This window comes from Spea bombifrons, chromosome 3, assembly GCF_027358695.1.
Source record: "Spea bombifrons isolate aSpeBom1 chromosome 3, aSpeBom1.2.pri, whole genome shotgun sequence".
Taxonomy (NCBI): Eukaryota; Metazoa; Chordata; class Amphibia; order Anura; family Pelobatidae; genus Spea; species Spea bombifrons.
This window is the reverse complement of record NC_071089.1, coordinates 91,289,997-91,304,119: the sequence shown is the minus strand read 5'-3', so window position 1 is coordinate 91,304,119 and position 14,123 is coordinate 91,289,997. Positions and strand designations below refer to the sequence as shown.

At 34.9% G+C, this 14,123-nt stretch overlaps 1 protein-coding gene across 1 annotated transcript in view; it reads right to left on the bottom strand.

Annotated features, from left to right (window-relative positions):
• Positions 1-1,089: 1,089 nt before the first annotated feature.
• The window catches only part of SI (sucrase-isomaltase), a 76,049-nt gene continuing 63,015 nt past the window's right edge, over positions 1,090-14,123 (bottom strand). The window contains exons 60-71 of the mRNA XM_053459041.1: positions 12,977-13,115; positions 9,512-9,645; positions 8,551-8,585; positions 8,346-8,462; positions 8,036-8,184; positions 6,841-6,925; positions 5,750-5,806; positions 4,350-4,474; positions 3,191-3,279; positions 2,952-3,001; positions 2,236-2,406; positions 1,090-1,339 (exon numbers count right to left, since the gene is read on the bottom strand). Coding sequence (XP_053315016.1) covers positions 1,271-1,339; positions 2,236-2,406; positions 2,952-3,001; positions 3,191-3,279; positions 4,350-4,474; positions 5,750-5,806; positions 6,841-6,925; positions 8,036-8,184; positions 8,346-8,462; positions 8,551-8,585; positions 9,512-9,645; positions 12,977-13,115 — 1,220 coding nt within the window. The 3' untranslated portion in view covers positions 1,090-1,270. The remainder of the gene's footprint in view (positions 1,340-2,235; positions 2,407-2,951; positions 3,002-3,190; positions 3,280-4,349; positions 4,475-5,749; positions 5,807-6,840; positions 6,926-8,035; positions 8,185-8,345; positions 8,463-8,550; positions 8,586-9,511; positions 9,646-12,976; positions 13,116-14,123) is intronic.

The window sequence follows — 14,123 nt, the reverse complement described above, 5'->3', positions numbered from 1 at the left end:
AATAATTTTTCTTTTCATCAATTTAATTAGGATCTGAAAAAAGGAAACTAACGACAATTTCTAGTGCCTGGCAATGAGAGGCTTGGAAACACAATAAATTTGAGAATATTTGCCCTGGTAGAATTTCTAATAGTATAATTTTAGGATTTGGAAGGACTGGATATTTCAGGAGCTTATTCAAAGAGTTTAAAAGGATACACGCTTTGGACAACTTCACCAAATGTAGGACATCATACTTGTTTCTTAGTCGCTGTTCCAGCTCAGGATAGAAGACCCATGAAGATGTGTGCTACTCTGGTTGGTACTTAATACCATCAGTATGACACATTTTGACTTATTTCCCAATGGGAATAACATCTGTGAACTGGTTCGATATCTCACTTTGTTGCAGGGTAAGATGCAAGTAAAGGATGCTATACCAACAGAAATCTGTGCCTGACCAGAAAACTATGATTTGCTAGATGGTCTGACCCACTTCATGAACAGACTTGACTGAAAAATTGGGAACTGAAATGTATCAATGACTTCAACAGTAAGAGACATGTATTAAATGAAAATTATGCTTTTATGTGACATCTTGAACTTTTGTAGTCACATATTTTACCCTTCATCTGTTTTTTTCCTGAGTCGACTTTTCCCATGTCTTTTTCTGATTTATGGACCCGCGCTTGCTATGGATTATCCCTTTATGCTTATCCCCTACACCACTGTTTCTTTGTGTTTGTATTGTGTATTTAAGGCTCCTCATTTCTAAAATCCACAGAAATATAACAATGACAAAGTATTAATGGAAGAGACAGAGCATGGTCTCTGAGCCTCTCTTTTTTTTAACTTATAATATTTTAAAACCATCCCATGTTACCGGGAAGAAGATGGGGGTGTGGAGTAGTATAGGACTCAATACCCGCTAAGTTTAGTTAAATGCTGCCACTGAACATGGAGTAGAGAAAGAAGGGGCGTCATGGTTAATTTTGTTATCTTACCTGATTGTAAAAATAGATTAGGGCCAGTATTTCACTCCTTATGTTCCATGGTTATGTTTTAACAGATCTGGATTATACATACCGTGTAATTTAACTAAGGCTGGTATTAGTGAACAAATTTACTTTATAAGCACAAAACAAATTGAGCATAGTGTGTTATGTCTGTTTATTAACATTTAACAACATTATTACAGTATTTCATTGAATATATAGTGCTATTGTAATGGTTTACATACAAAAACATGTGAAACATTAGATTTACTCCAAAATCATTGAAGAAAGTTGTGTCATTGCCATGTTACTATTACACTTTTTTCCAAACTGTAATGTTTATTAACAAGATGGATTTCCAAAACCTAAAAGGAGAGAAAAAAGCAAGTTTATTTTTGATGTAGACATTATCTTGCTATGTTCCCCCTCCTGACAATTTTGCAATGTTGCCGTCTTTCTTCTCTCTTATTTACCGTAGCAACACAAATATATTTTTTTAGGACAAGAAGGGCTTTCTTTAGATTTGATTGTTGTTATAATATTTAATTTACTATAAAATATATGGTGAAAAATTAAAAAAAAAAAAAACACTTTTTCCTGACTAAAACTAATGGAAAAAACCTGCTAAATACACTCTACTATTTGTCCTGAGTTTAGAAATATCCAATGTTTTTGTGTTTTTTCTGTGTAAGTTACGGAGCAATAAGTACAAATAGCATAGTTTTCAACCCTCTTTTAAATCTGGTCATACTGCACCCATGTAGGATTTGGGACATCTTTGAAGCTGGTCAGTTCCATTTACACCATCAAACAATGTATTTTTGAAAGCTAGGTACCCCGCGGTATTTCAGGTGCTAGTATTTCATTCTTTCCATGCATTAATTCTACTACCAGCCTTTATCAGACTTTGTGGTACTAATTTTTTGTTTTTTTTTCACACACATTGTATTAAATTTACAGCTCTTAATACATGTTATGGCCAAGCAACACCCAATATTTGTTCAGCAATATCTCCTGAGTGTTTTGGGAGGGGGGATTTTGACATATGGTCAGGCTGCACACATGTCCAATTTGGAACATCTTTGAACCTGGCCAATTCAATTTAGCTCATCAAACCATACATTTTTGAAAACTACACACTCCATGGGTTTTTCAAATGTTAGTAGTACATGTCGAGTAACAGGCTGCACAGGAGCTTGTACCTGTCTCAATGGTTTATACATTGAAACAGGCTTATAACAAACTTACTCATCATACATACCTCATTTTGTACAGTATAATGTGTAATAGCCTCTGGTGGAGAATTATCATACATCAGATTTACACTACTAACAGCTTCTTTTCCGATTCCCCAAATATAAACGTGTCCAAGTAGTAAAGGATTTGCTGCAGATATGTAATTGTTGTGAACTGGCAGGCTTGATACGGTTCCCTTTGAAAACAAAATAAAAAAATAAATAATAATACACTTGCAAACTGTTTAAGACTAGCGTTCTCAAAAGTCATAGTTTTCTGATTTCCAAGGGAATTAGTTATTTGTCAATGTTTGTTTTTGCCTATAGTTGATCATATGAGCTATAAGTTAAATATAAAAATTTTTGTAATAGTAATTTCCATAAAAAAGCCTAACTCCCCCAGATTATCTAATGAGAAAACAGAAATGTGTTACATACTTGGAGTAAACATCCACTCTCTCCACAATAAAAATACCAAATCAGAATGTGCAGTACATTAAATCAGCAACTTTATTTTCATATACAGATAATACTGGGGGGGGGTTGGGTTTAGGGACAAGGAAACCATTTTTTAATCAGTGGTATTGGTATTCTTATTGTAGTTTACCAAAGTAAGTAAAGTTCCTATACAGTCTGGGACAGGGAAATCAGCATCTACTAGGCTACCTAGCTGTTAAAAATTGTATGTTGCAACTTTTTCACAACTGGGGAAATTGCTACATCAATAGTCTTTATTACATACCTTATCAGCAGTGAAACTTGCTTGCAAATAATTTTTCTTTTCTATGGAATCTGGAAAAGCAAATAAGAGCAATTCATGGGTTACAACGTGACTATAGAAACTTTGAATAACATCTTAATAATTTTAACCTCAAGGTAAAAAGTGAGAGAGTGTGATGCTTATTGGCAGATTTAGTAGGAGTTTTTTTTAATTTAAAACAGATATTTTGTAAAGCTTTAATGATGACCAGTTAAACTTACCTATACTTTCCCCATCATCCCAAAATAGATTTCCTCCTGCTTGTCCATTGTCATCTAAGGCAACCACAAGTCCCATAAATTTCTGACGACTGAAATACATAAATAAATATATTTGTATTATTTGCCTTTGCTTTGGGAAAAAAAACTGAACAATGTGCATGTGAAAAAAAAAATCAGACATTTCTTTAACTAATTGCACGAGGTAAGTGTCTGTCTGCATGTTTACCAACATTTTGCATCCTGAGGCACCAGACCACGTGATTAGTCAGGTAGTCACAGCGGGGTGATGTTGCACCCTTCTCTTGCCATGTTAGCCAACCAAACTTGTAACATCACTGCGGAAGCCACTTGAATAAAAACCTGATCTAAAATTATGTTTAAGCTGCTAATAGAGATACAATAGTCCACATTCATTGTGCCACTGTTTTTATCTATTTTTTTCTATTGCCGTCTATGAACAGGCACATTTCAAGATAGATTTATCTCTGCTATTGAACTAAGCCCTTAGGAAGGAAACTAATTAGGTAGTTATAGTTCACTAATTATTTAAATAGATATAGTATTTTCAAGTGTTACATTCCAAAAAAAAATGAATAAATGATACAAATGTCACTCAGTTCCAGACAAAAGTAAATATGACTAATTTTAGTAATAGGTAGTTGCTGATAGTAAGCATATAACTGTGAATAAATGTGGTATGTAACCTTTATACATATATTGTATATGATGGGGCTTACATACATAGTAAAACATAAAAAAATATTCAAATGTGACAGATAATTAAATAATAGGTGGATACGTTGGGGTGTAACAGTTCCATTTCAAGCAAGGTGTGCTGCGTTTAAAAATATTTTTAAAATTCATTAGTTTTGTTGTTTGGTGTTTTCACATTTTGCATTTTTTGGATACGTTCCACAGAACAACATTGTTCAAAAAACATTTTATAACATATTTGGCCAACTGACAGACAGCTTATGACTGGCTGTATTTAAGAATACATGGTAGGCTTCAAACTGAAAAAAATATTATCAATAACTACTTTGGACACAATAAGTTGTTTTATTCTTGTTCGACCATTTTAGCCATTCTCCCCACACTGGTAGTTTAGCAGAGGGTTCCTATAATGTTTTGTGAATATTTAATCTGGTATGGTTCTTACCTGTAGAAAGTATTGTTAGCGTGTTCCTGCCATGGTATGATGTAGCCTCCTCTTACATGAAGGTTAATGTGTTCTAATGGGGCTGCCAATGTTACCCATTTACCTCGTTCATTCACTTGTATTCCCTATAATGGAGAATGCATGCATTTTAGCTTTTACCTAGGCCCAAAAACACCACATACTGTTGATAGTTTGAACACAGATGTCCTTTCTGGTGCAAGATTTTAAGAGTTGTCTATAAAGACCACAAAGCTCTCGCTGACTGGAACATGCAATTGGTTTGCATGGTGACAAGATCATTTTTATAGAATAACTCTATAAAAAGGCCAGAATGTGTCTCTTTATTGTACCAACATAAACATATACAGTAGATCAGGTAGAAAGCATGTTAATGAGTTTATATATTAACTAAGGAAGGAAAGGCCTACCACAGCTGACATTTTACTTTTGCCCCCTGGCAACTTGCAAGTAGTTCTGCTTTTGTGATCATTATTTTAACCTACAGACACATGTCTTTGAACTATTTTTAAGTTCTGATCAAGAGTTAACTGTATCCTATATCTGTGTTTATTATTATTGAAATGAACATAGAAGATTAAATTTATATGTAAAGCATTGGGATATTGAGAAGGTCAGATGATATAGATATATATTCTAGAGAGATATCAAAAAAGGGCCACTAACACAAAACATTGCTGACAGGATAAAACTAGCGGGTAGGGCTAGAAGTAAAGGACAAGTGTTTTAATTTAAGGAAAGCGTGGATAATTTAAATAATCTTAAAGAAAAGGTTGTGTATTTTAAATTCCACATTTCATAGTTCAGAACAATAAATAATCCTATGTAATAATACATGTAAATTAAAAAAGGGTAGTGGATATGTATCATATTGGATCTGCCCTCTGTTACTTTCTATTCTTAGAATCTGTATTATTATTCTCCGCTAACAGGTATTGCTCCCATATTGTCTGTGATACTTGTTGATTGGTTCAGGTAGCCTTCAAATGTTGGGTGAGGAGAAGGGAGAGAACTTCAGGACGGGAAATTAATTAGTTATTCTGGTGGTGCCTACTCTTGTTACATATTTCAGCTTTAAGTAAAATAACTCTTTTTGATTCTAAATATCTCTTAAACAATTAAGATGATGATCAAAGAAAAAATGCATGTTACAGAAAGTCTTTATGAATACAATTTGTTGGGCTTATAGTTGTGAAGCCAGCAGTTACCATTTAAGAATCTGTGAAATAGATAAACGCCTATATTGAGCATTAGGCAAAGCAAAGGCCAAAATATATTTAAGGTTTTTTTTAATTAGGTAGACAATTGGGCAGATTAGAAGGGAAGAGTAACTTTAGTTGTCATGAAATGATTTACTTCTATGACTTAACATTATTACTTACCGTGTGATAATCATACCAGCGGGTGTTTGGTACATATGCATCAACCGTGACTTTATTCTAAAATGAAACAATAGGAAAAGTGTAACAAATGGAAAAAACACCAGGTATTACAATACACAAACAGCTTAATGTAAAAAACACTGCTTATTGGAAGAGGTAAATATTTTGGCATTCTGTTTTAATATACATTCTCTGTCTTTGCTAAGATGGTGAAACAAAGACAATTGTTACCAAATACGTTATAATGATACATTTCTAAGACAAACAAACCCTGTTAACACTATCAACTGAAAGACACATAATGTTGTGCATCAACTTGCGACAGAAAACTTGGGCGAGTTAGAAAAAAACTCACAAATTCAGTAAAGCCAACATGTTTTGGTATTTGCAATAATAAAAAAAACATGCAGGAGATGTGAGTGCATGAGAGCTTATAAAAATATGTCTTTCACTAATTTTCAAGTTGCTTGCAAAAATTTGAATTTAAGTTCCAGATCTCAATCTTTATCTCACATGCGAGAGGGCTTCACGGAAAGTGAGCCTTTTCATTTATCACATGGGTAGATCTTATCCCTCCACCAGGGGGACTTAAGAGTAGGGGGTGTTAGAAAAACAACAACAACAAAAAAAAACCTTTGACATAACTCCACCTCCACCCTACTGGACAGGAATGAGGAGGGGGCTTAATGCTCCTCACCAGAAGAGGAGTTGGGGAAAGTTGCATTTTATCACTTCAAACTCTCATCCAACTAAGAATAGTGTGAGGAGGAGAAACAACTATAGGTCTGTTTCTTTCTGCATTTTTAATCCCCCTATATCCATGAGTAGGGGATGCTTGAAAGGGGAATATAAAGGGGCATATACCCCCAAGGCTATTTAATTATGCTCCACCCCACTGCACTAATGAAATGACCCAACAATTAGTCACTTTAAAAAAAAAACAATGATCCTCTAACCACAGTTTAAGTAAATATTTCAGAGAACCTTATAGGATATTTCTATTTCTTATACAATTAATAATATTGTATCCTAGGGAAAATGTTTGTTCTGCTATGTATACAATTAAGGAATAACTGATATCAAGTACTTACTTCATCAACCACTGGGGTGATCATAAATGCTGGTCCCCATAAGAATTGTTTAAATACATCCCATGTTTGTTTGTCTGATGTAAATCTTTTAAAAAACACATAGAAGAGATTACTTTAATACATCTATATAACAAAACAAGAACATGTATCCATTTAAAATGTATGTTAAAAAAACTCAGAAGATTTTGTTGTCCAGCTGGTTAAACAGAAAGTTAATACTGACCAGTGATGGTGTGTGACACTGTTAATGCCAGCTTTGCTACCACTTAGTAATGGTCCGAAGCCGTCAGTATATTAATAAATTTTACTGCATTGGCACATTCTCTAAAAAGTACATATGTTTTACTAGACCTTAATATTATGGTTCTACAACCAATATTAAAATGTGTGAGATTAAAGAATGACATAGAAACATAGAATTTGACGGCAGATTAGAACCATTAGGTCCATCTGGTCTGCCCATTCATGTAACGTCGGAGAAACTGAAAGTGTGTGCGATATTCAGAAGGTGTCTTTCTGCAGCAGAGTGTAACAATGAAGGTTTGTCAGGGTTTCCACCCTTCCCCCGCTTCACTCCTTCCTTGTTGGTTTTGCTCTGTTAACAGGTCACGCCCTTACCTGATTAGCTGCTAAATAGCCAGTCCCTTTCTTGCTGTGCTTTGGCTATTTAGCTGCAAAGGTTCAGCACCTCTCTGCACTTGCGTGGTTTCTGACCTGTTCCCATGTTGTATCCTGTATTCTCATGTATGACCCTGGCTTGGCTGACTTCCCTCTCCAGTTCCTTATCCTGATTTCGTTCCTTGCTACTCTGGCTTCTGGCTTCCCGGCTCATCTGACTACCCGTTTGGCATTTGACTCCTGTCTTGCTCTGTGATTTGCTCCAGAAGTGTATCATTTTTATAATGTTTTACTATTTGTAAATAAAGATGTTATTAAACTGCACTTCTCGTATCCTTCTGGTTTGTGGTTCCTGACAAGGTTGTCCCACACGTGCAAGTAGTGCGACTTGCAAAAAAAATTCAGACAAGCAAATAGTGGGACAAACAATCCCACATTGTGTATATGAAATGGAATGTTTTTCCTTGTCACAAATGTACATTATGTCAACTTTATCAAAAGATAAAGTTTGAAGAAAAAAAAAACAAGTGTATTAAACAAACCCCTAATAACACAAACAATATACTATGATACTCACTCATGGAATAATGGTCGAATAACAGTCCTACCCTCGGTGTGGGCTTCAAACATAAGGGTATACAGATATGGCAAAAGCTTGTATCTGATAATAAGGGCATTTCTGGAAAGCTCTTTAAACTTGTCATCAAAGCTAACAGGATCTTGTCTCTAAAAAAAAATTATAAAAAACAAATATTCAGAACAAATATATACACTATGTCAAATTAGGTTAATCCACTACTACATAGCTCTCTCAACTTTTTATGGTAATTCACCCTTTTCTGCCTATTAATAAAAATATTGCACAACTTGGTGTATTGCAATCGTACCATGAAGTCTATTCCATTGTGATTTCTAGCATATGGGTAAAATGCTCCAAGCTGCATCCAGCGGGCACATAACTCGTATGTTGTATTTCCAAAGAATCCACAAATGTCTGCTCCAGTCTAAAATATAGGTCACAAAAAGGTTTTAATGTAATATACATATATAAAAAATGGCTTTCTCTAGTTATAAGGCAGATTTAAAACTTACATATGATATTCCAAAGAGGCTAAACTCCATCATACCTGGAAGAGAACATGAAAAGGTAAACTTTTTTACCTCAGTGATGAATGTAAAAAAATGCACATTGATAAAGGGAGGTCCGATTTAAATGGAACCCGGTTTGTTGCAATTACACAAACTTCATAGATGGCAAGACCACCTCTACGCACTTTATACAACTAACCCACTAGAGTATAAGAAAAGCCTCTGCGCAACCAGCAGCCACTTTTCAATCGACTTACATCTGGGTCACATAGGATTCAGTTTTGTTCACAGAATTTTAGTTGTTTTGTATTTTTTAACTTTCTTGTTCGGATGTAATTTATTTAAAATGCACATTCCCTTGTTTCTACTGTGATGGGATGGTGGTGCAAGGGGCACAAGTTTTAAAATAATTTATCTACATGAACCCACTAGCCATGGGATCAGCGTGCGGCATGGTTGGGTTGTGTGTCTCCCATAAGGGTTTACTACTAATGCATCCTCCCATTGCCCATAGGTGAGAGGACTCTCTGGTAAAACATTTTTTTTTGTAAAACATGTATTTTTATAATTCTGTGAGTTGCGACAAGAACTTATTTAAAAAAAAACCTGCAAATTCCAAACTGTAAATACACATGCATTTCATATAATTTATCATTAGTAAAAATACAAGTTGCTTTGCAAGTATTAGCATGTGAGAGCATACAAATTTGGTTGAATTAGTGGTTGATACCTCAAACTATCTGATTCCCTGTATGCTTTCATTTGAAATTCACTGGGCCGATTGGGGTAAAATGCATTCTAAGTTGACTAGTTTAGTCTCATTTCTAATACATTGAATACATGTATGTCACTTTTGTGTTTGTGACACTTTTTTACATTTCTGTGGATCTCTGGAATTCTGAGGATATCTTAAATGATCTTAATAATAGTCTACAAATGGTACTAATTCAAAATTCCAACTTACCAATTATAGATTTATCTACTTGGTCCCATTGAGCAGAATTATCACCAAGCCAATGTCCCACCCACTGTCCAACAGTTGGGTACGTTGAGCGACTGACAACAATACCTCTTCTCCCGGTTATATTTCGTAAGACACTTGAGAACACAAAGTGAAGCATGTGAGTTCAAGTAAGCCTAAGCCCTCCAATTTCCCCAGTTTATCAGGGACATTCTCACTTTGGACTCAAGTCCCTCTTCTTGAGGGAAGAAAATGTGTTTCCATGCAAAATGTTATAAATACAATTTTTCTCCAAAATGGATTACCAAGTTTATTAAAAAGCTATCAATAGACAAAGGCAGGTAAAAAAGCCCTGCACTAGCTACACCTCTAAGCAAACCTTTTAAACCAAAGGGTCCCTCTTTAGCAATTTGGACTGTTAGGAGGTATAACCCTACATTATTTTAAAGTTACTTAAATTAACTTAATATGTAGCTTGTCAATTAAAGAATATTCTTCTTTAGTGTAATTAGCAATAAAACAAATTGCAATGTAGCTGAATGTGCTAAAATATACATTTTTTAGCCTTTTAGAGTGGCAAGCTAGATATTATACATCATCTGGATAATCCAAGAGTTAAATAGAAAAGACATCTATTTAGCAATTAGCTGTGGAGAATTGAGAAATGTTTCTATTACTGCATTCTCAGCATTTCTGGATTTTGGTGCATAATGAAACCTGGATCTCTGCCAAATATAACATACTTTCAATCAAAATGGGTAGTGACCTTGGTATTTTCTTTCATTATAGTAATATTTAAATTACCAAGGCTTTTCAGGTCACAAATGTCCATGAAATCTTTGCTCTTTTTTTCATGTCCATTGGAGCAAAACTTAAACATCCCTAATGTCATGTCATTAACTGCCAAAATACTGTCTTTAGAGCTAAGAATTTGCATATAATCCAGTTTGCATAATAATAATAGAATAAGAAGTTAAATTAATGACCATATAATCTATCTATCTATCTATCTATCTATCTATCTATCTATCTATCTATCTATCTATCTATCTTAAATAACTTACCTCACTATTTCAGCGTTAAAACTGTTTGAAGCTTTGGACGAGTTGTAAGAGCTTATATTGTTGCTACCAGTAGTTTAAAAATTGCCTATGAATCTGTTTAAATCCTGAATGCAGGCTTTAAATTATTTATTGGTACTGCCAGTTAGGGAGACCATGTGCCCCAGACTGCCTGGGAGAGTCCCATAACGAGAGGAAATGTCTTGCATCCTTGCACTGCCACATAAACAACTTGTTTCCCCAGGCTCCAGGGCTACATTCATTCATCTTTCAAGTGTGACCATGAACTTAATTTACAAGGCGGCCGAGCAGAAGCTGTGCTCGTGCAAAAGCTACACAGTTGCGCAGCCTGGCCAGGCAACAGGACACTGCCTGAAAATGGAACAGCTGGGAGGTATCTATTGGCTATATTTGCAAAATGAGCCAAAATATCCAGTCAATGGACAGAAGAACCCATTTCATTCAGTTTTTTTAGCAATATGCTTGAGACGTTACTATCCCTTCAGTAAAGTGTAGGATGCGTCTGTTGATAAATAACAGTCTCTGTTCTTGCTTGATGGGAATTTCTTAGCAATATTAATGTTCCTAATTATCCCAATACTTTGTGCAGAATGTTTTTAAAAATGAATTGTTTTGATTACTTAAAGTAATCAGAAAGCAATTTCAACAAAATAGCTCTCTAAACACGCCAACATTTGGACTAAACTTGTTAATGTTAGATGAAATAGCAAATTTGATGAACACACACATTTATCAAAGTGCAGTTTTTTTTCCTGCAGGCTGATGAGCTGTCCTGTGCATGATGAAATTGTATTTATAATGGAAAAATGTATGTTCCAAAACAGTAATAACACAGAAAATCACTTTTGGAGGCTTCGGTGGCGGGTATTTAACATATAGGAAGGTACAGAAATTATATGAAGGCTGGTTTATGAAAGTCTAGTGGGTGATATAAGGATTAGCTGTTTCATGATTATTTTCATACTTTCTGCAACAGATCATTGGTAAGTAACAACAAAACATTCCCGTTAAAGGATTTCCTTATCATGGGTATAATTTTAGATGATATACCATAAAAAGGCAAATCAAGGAGTTATGGGTTCTTTCCAATAACCTTTGTATGCTCGTGTGTGCATTTTTGAATGCCTGTATATGTGAGTTTAAAATTACAAAGTCAGTGCTAACCTCACCTCTTATTTCTGTAAGTCAAATTCTTATGTTATATACTACTTATGTCCTGTCCACCCATTGTACAGCGCTATGGAATATGATGGTGCTATGTAAAACAATACAATTGTACAGCAGATGGAGAACCACTTGACCCACCTGGTCTGCCTATTTTCCTGATTTGAAGGGTCAGACCTTAATCAGTCCTTGGTCTTGTCTTAAATTCAGCATAGCTTTATGGCTATCCCATGCATGTTTACATTCCCTCACTGTATTAGCCTCTACCACTTCTTATGAGAGGCTGTTTTCTACCACCCTCTCTGTAAAGTAAAACTTCCTTATGTTACATATAAGCTCCTGGCCCTCATGTTTTAAATTATATTTCTCCTCATTTAAACTTCCTTCCTGTGCTTTGTTAAATGTTTCAACCATATTTCCCCTCTCTCAAGCTATACTTAGTGGGATCCCTTAGTCGTTCCTGATATTTTTATCCTGCAAGCCATTTACCATTTTAGTAGCCCTCCTTTGAACTCTCTCCACTATGCCAATATCTTTCTAGAGTTGGATTCTCCAGAATTGTGCACAATACTCTAAGTAAGGGCTGAGCAGAGAATTGTAAAGTGGCAGAACCACCTCTCTTTCTTCTACTAAAGCCTCTAGATATATAACCCAGGATCATGTTTGCATTTTGAAGCTTTATTGCATTGACCCTTAAGTCTTCAAAAATAATTACTCCCAAGTTCCACTCCCCTGTTGCCTCTGACATAACAGTGCCCCAGTGTTATTCTATGTCTTGGTATTTTTACGTCCAAAGGGCATTTTTTGTTATATTTATTAACATTAAACTGCAACTGCCACAGTCTAAAACATTCTTCTAAGTTTACTTAAATTGCTTGCCATTTAGCTTGTTCAGTCGGTTCAACCATCCTTATGGCATATCCAAGGCAACCATTATGGAAGTGAATGCATTTTTCACCTTGAACATAATGGTTCAATCTAAATTGGTCTTTCAGCTGCAGTTATTGAAAGGTTATTTATATCTCCATAATACATTGGAATTATCAATAACCACAATTAAAAAAACAATTTCGGTTCCATTATTTTGGGCGTTCCCATAAAGTTCATGAACAGCCATTATTTCTGTGACCTAATTCAGATAAGCAATGGGATTCAAAATATTGACTGCTCTATCTGCGAGGAATCGAAAGGAATAGAATAATATCATTAAAAAAACACTTACTCATATGTTGGTTTGGCATGAGACCATCCGTAAAGACTGTGGACATCATAGTGTCTTACGGGAGTTCCATCTGGTAGAAACTGTTCACTGTCCATACATATGGTTTTATGGGACAAGCCCCGATGCCTTGATTCTAGTTCTGTCAAACACAAATGCATGGTTATCGCGAGAAAACATTTTGTGGTCACTACTAAGTAGTTAAATATTATAAACAACTTAATAAAAATAAATAGCAAAAATAAATATGCTAAGTGCAAGATACTATCTAGTATAAACTTTCAGACTGCAAAGATGATTTGGTTTTACAATAGAATACATAATAGATCCTAACTGGTATATATCAAATGTATACAGAATTATATGTCCAACACAGAACGCAATCATGCATGGCTGATTTGTGTTGAAACTTGAAATTGCGCAATACCCCCAAAGGCAGATTAGAAGCTTGAAAGTCATTTACAGCATAAATCCATTTGCTACTTCTGCTCTATCAAATATGTGTCAGATAAAGAATAGTATAGTATATTATGTATTTGTAAGCTGTACCAAAAAAAATAGGCATGGTTTATCATATTCAATAAACATCCATGTTATGATAAAGCAATACATCTGGAACAACATGCAGACTATACTGTTAAAGTTAATGTATCAACCATATTCGGATGTGGTTATATCTGGATGTGGTGTCTTGTCCAGTTCTCCCAGGTGCTTTACTTTGTCCGTAGCATCTTGTCTTATACTATCATAGCAGTCATATTGTATATCTCCATATTGTTATCTCTGTCTATATCTCTGGTTTGCCCCAGAGCTTCACTTGCACTTAATTTAATGTTCACTATCCTCTATCTCTCTAACCTCCCCTTTTCTTCTGCCCTTTTTCTATTATCCTTGTGCCACAGAAATGCCGTAGAGTCCTTTAAGTGTCTCACCTGCTTCTGTCTTTCAAAATATTTATTAATTCTGGTTTCTAACTTTTTTTCTCACTTATCTTGCTGTCATGTCATATATTAATAAGAGATGAAAAGCTGCAAAGGTAATCACTGCAAAGATTAGGAGAAGTTCCTTCAAAGGTCCTGCTTTTTTGAGAGTCATATTTTTCACAAAATGCTAAGCCTTTCAAACATTGCAGAAGTAAAGAATTCATATT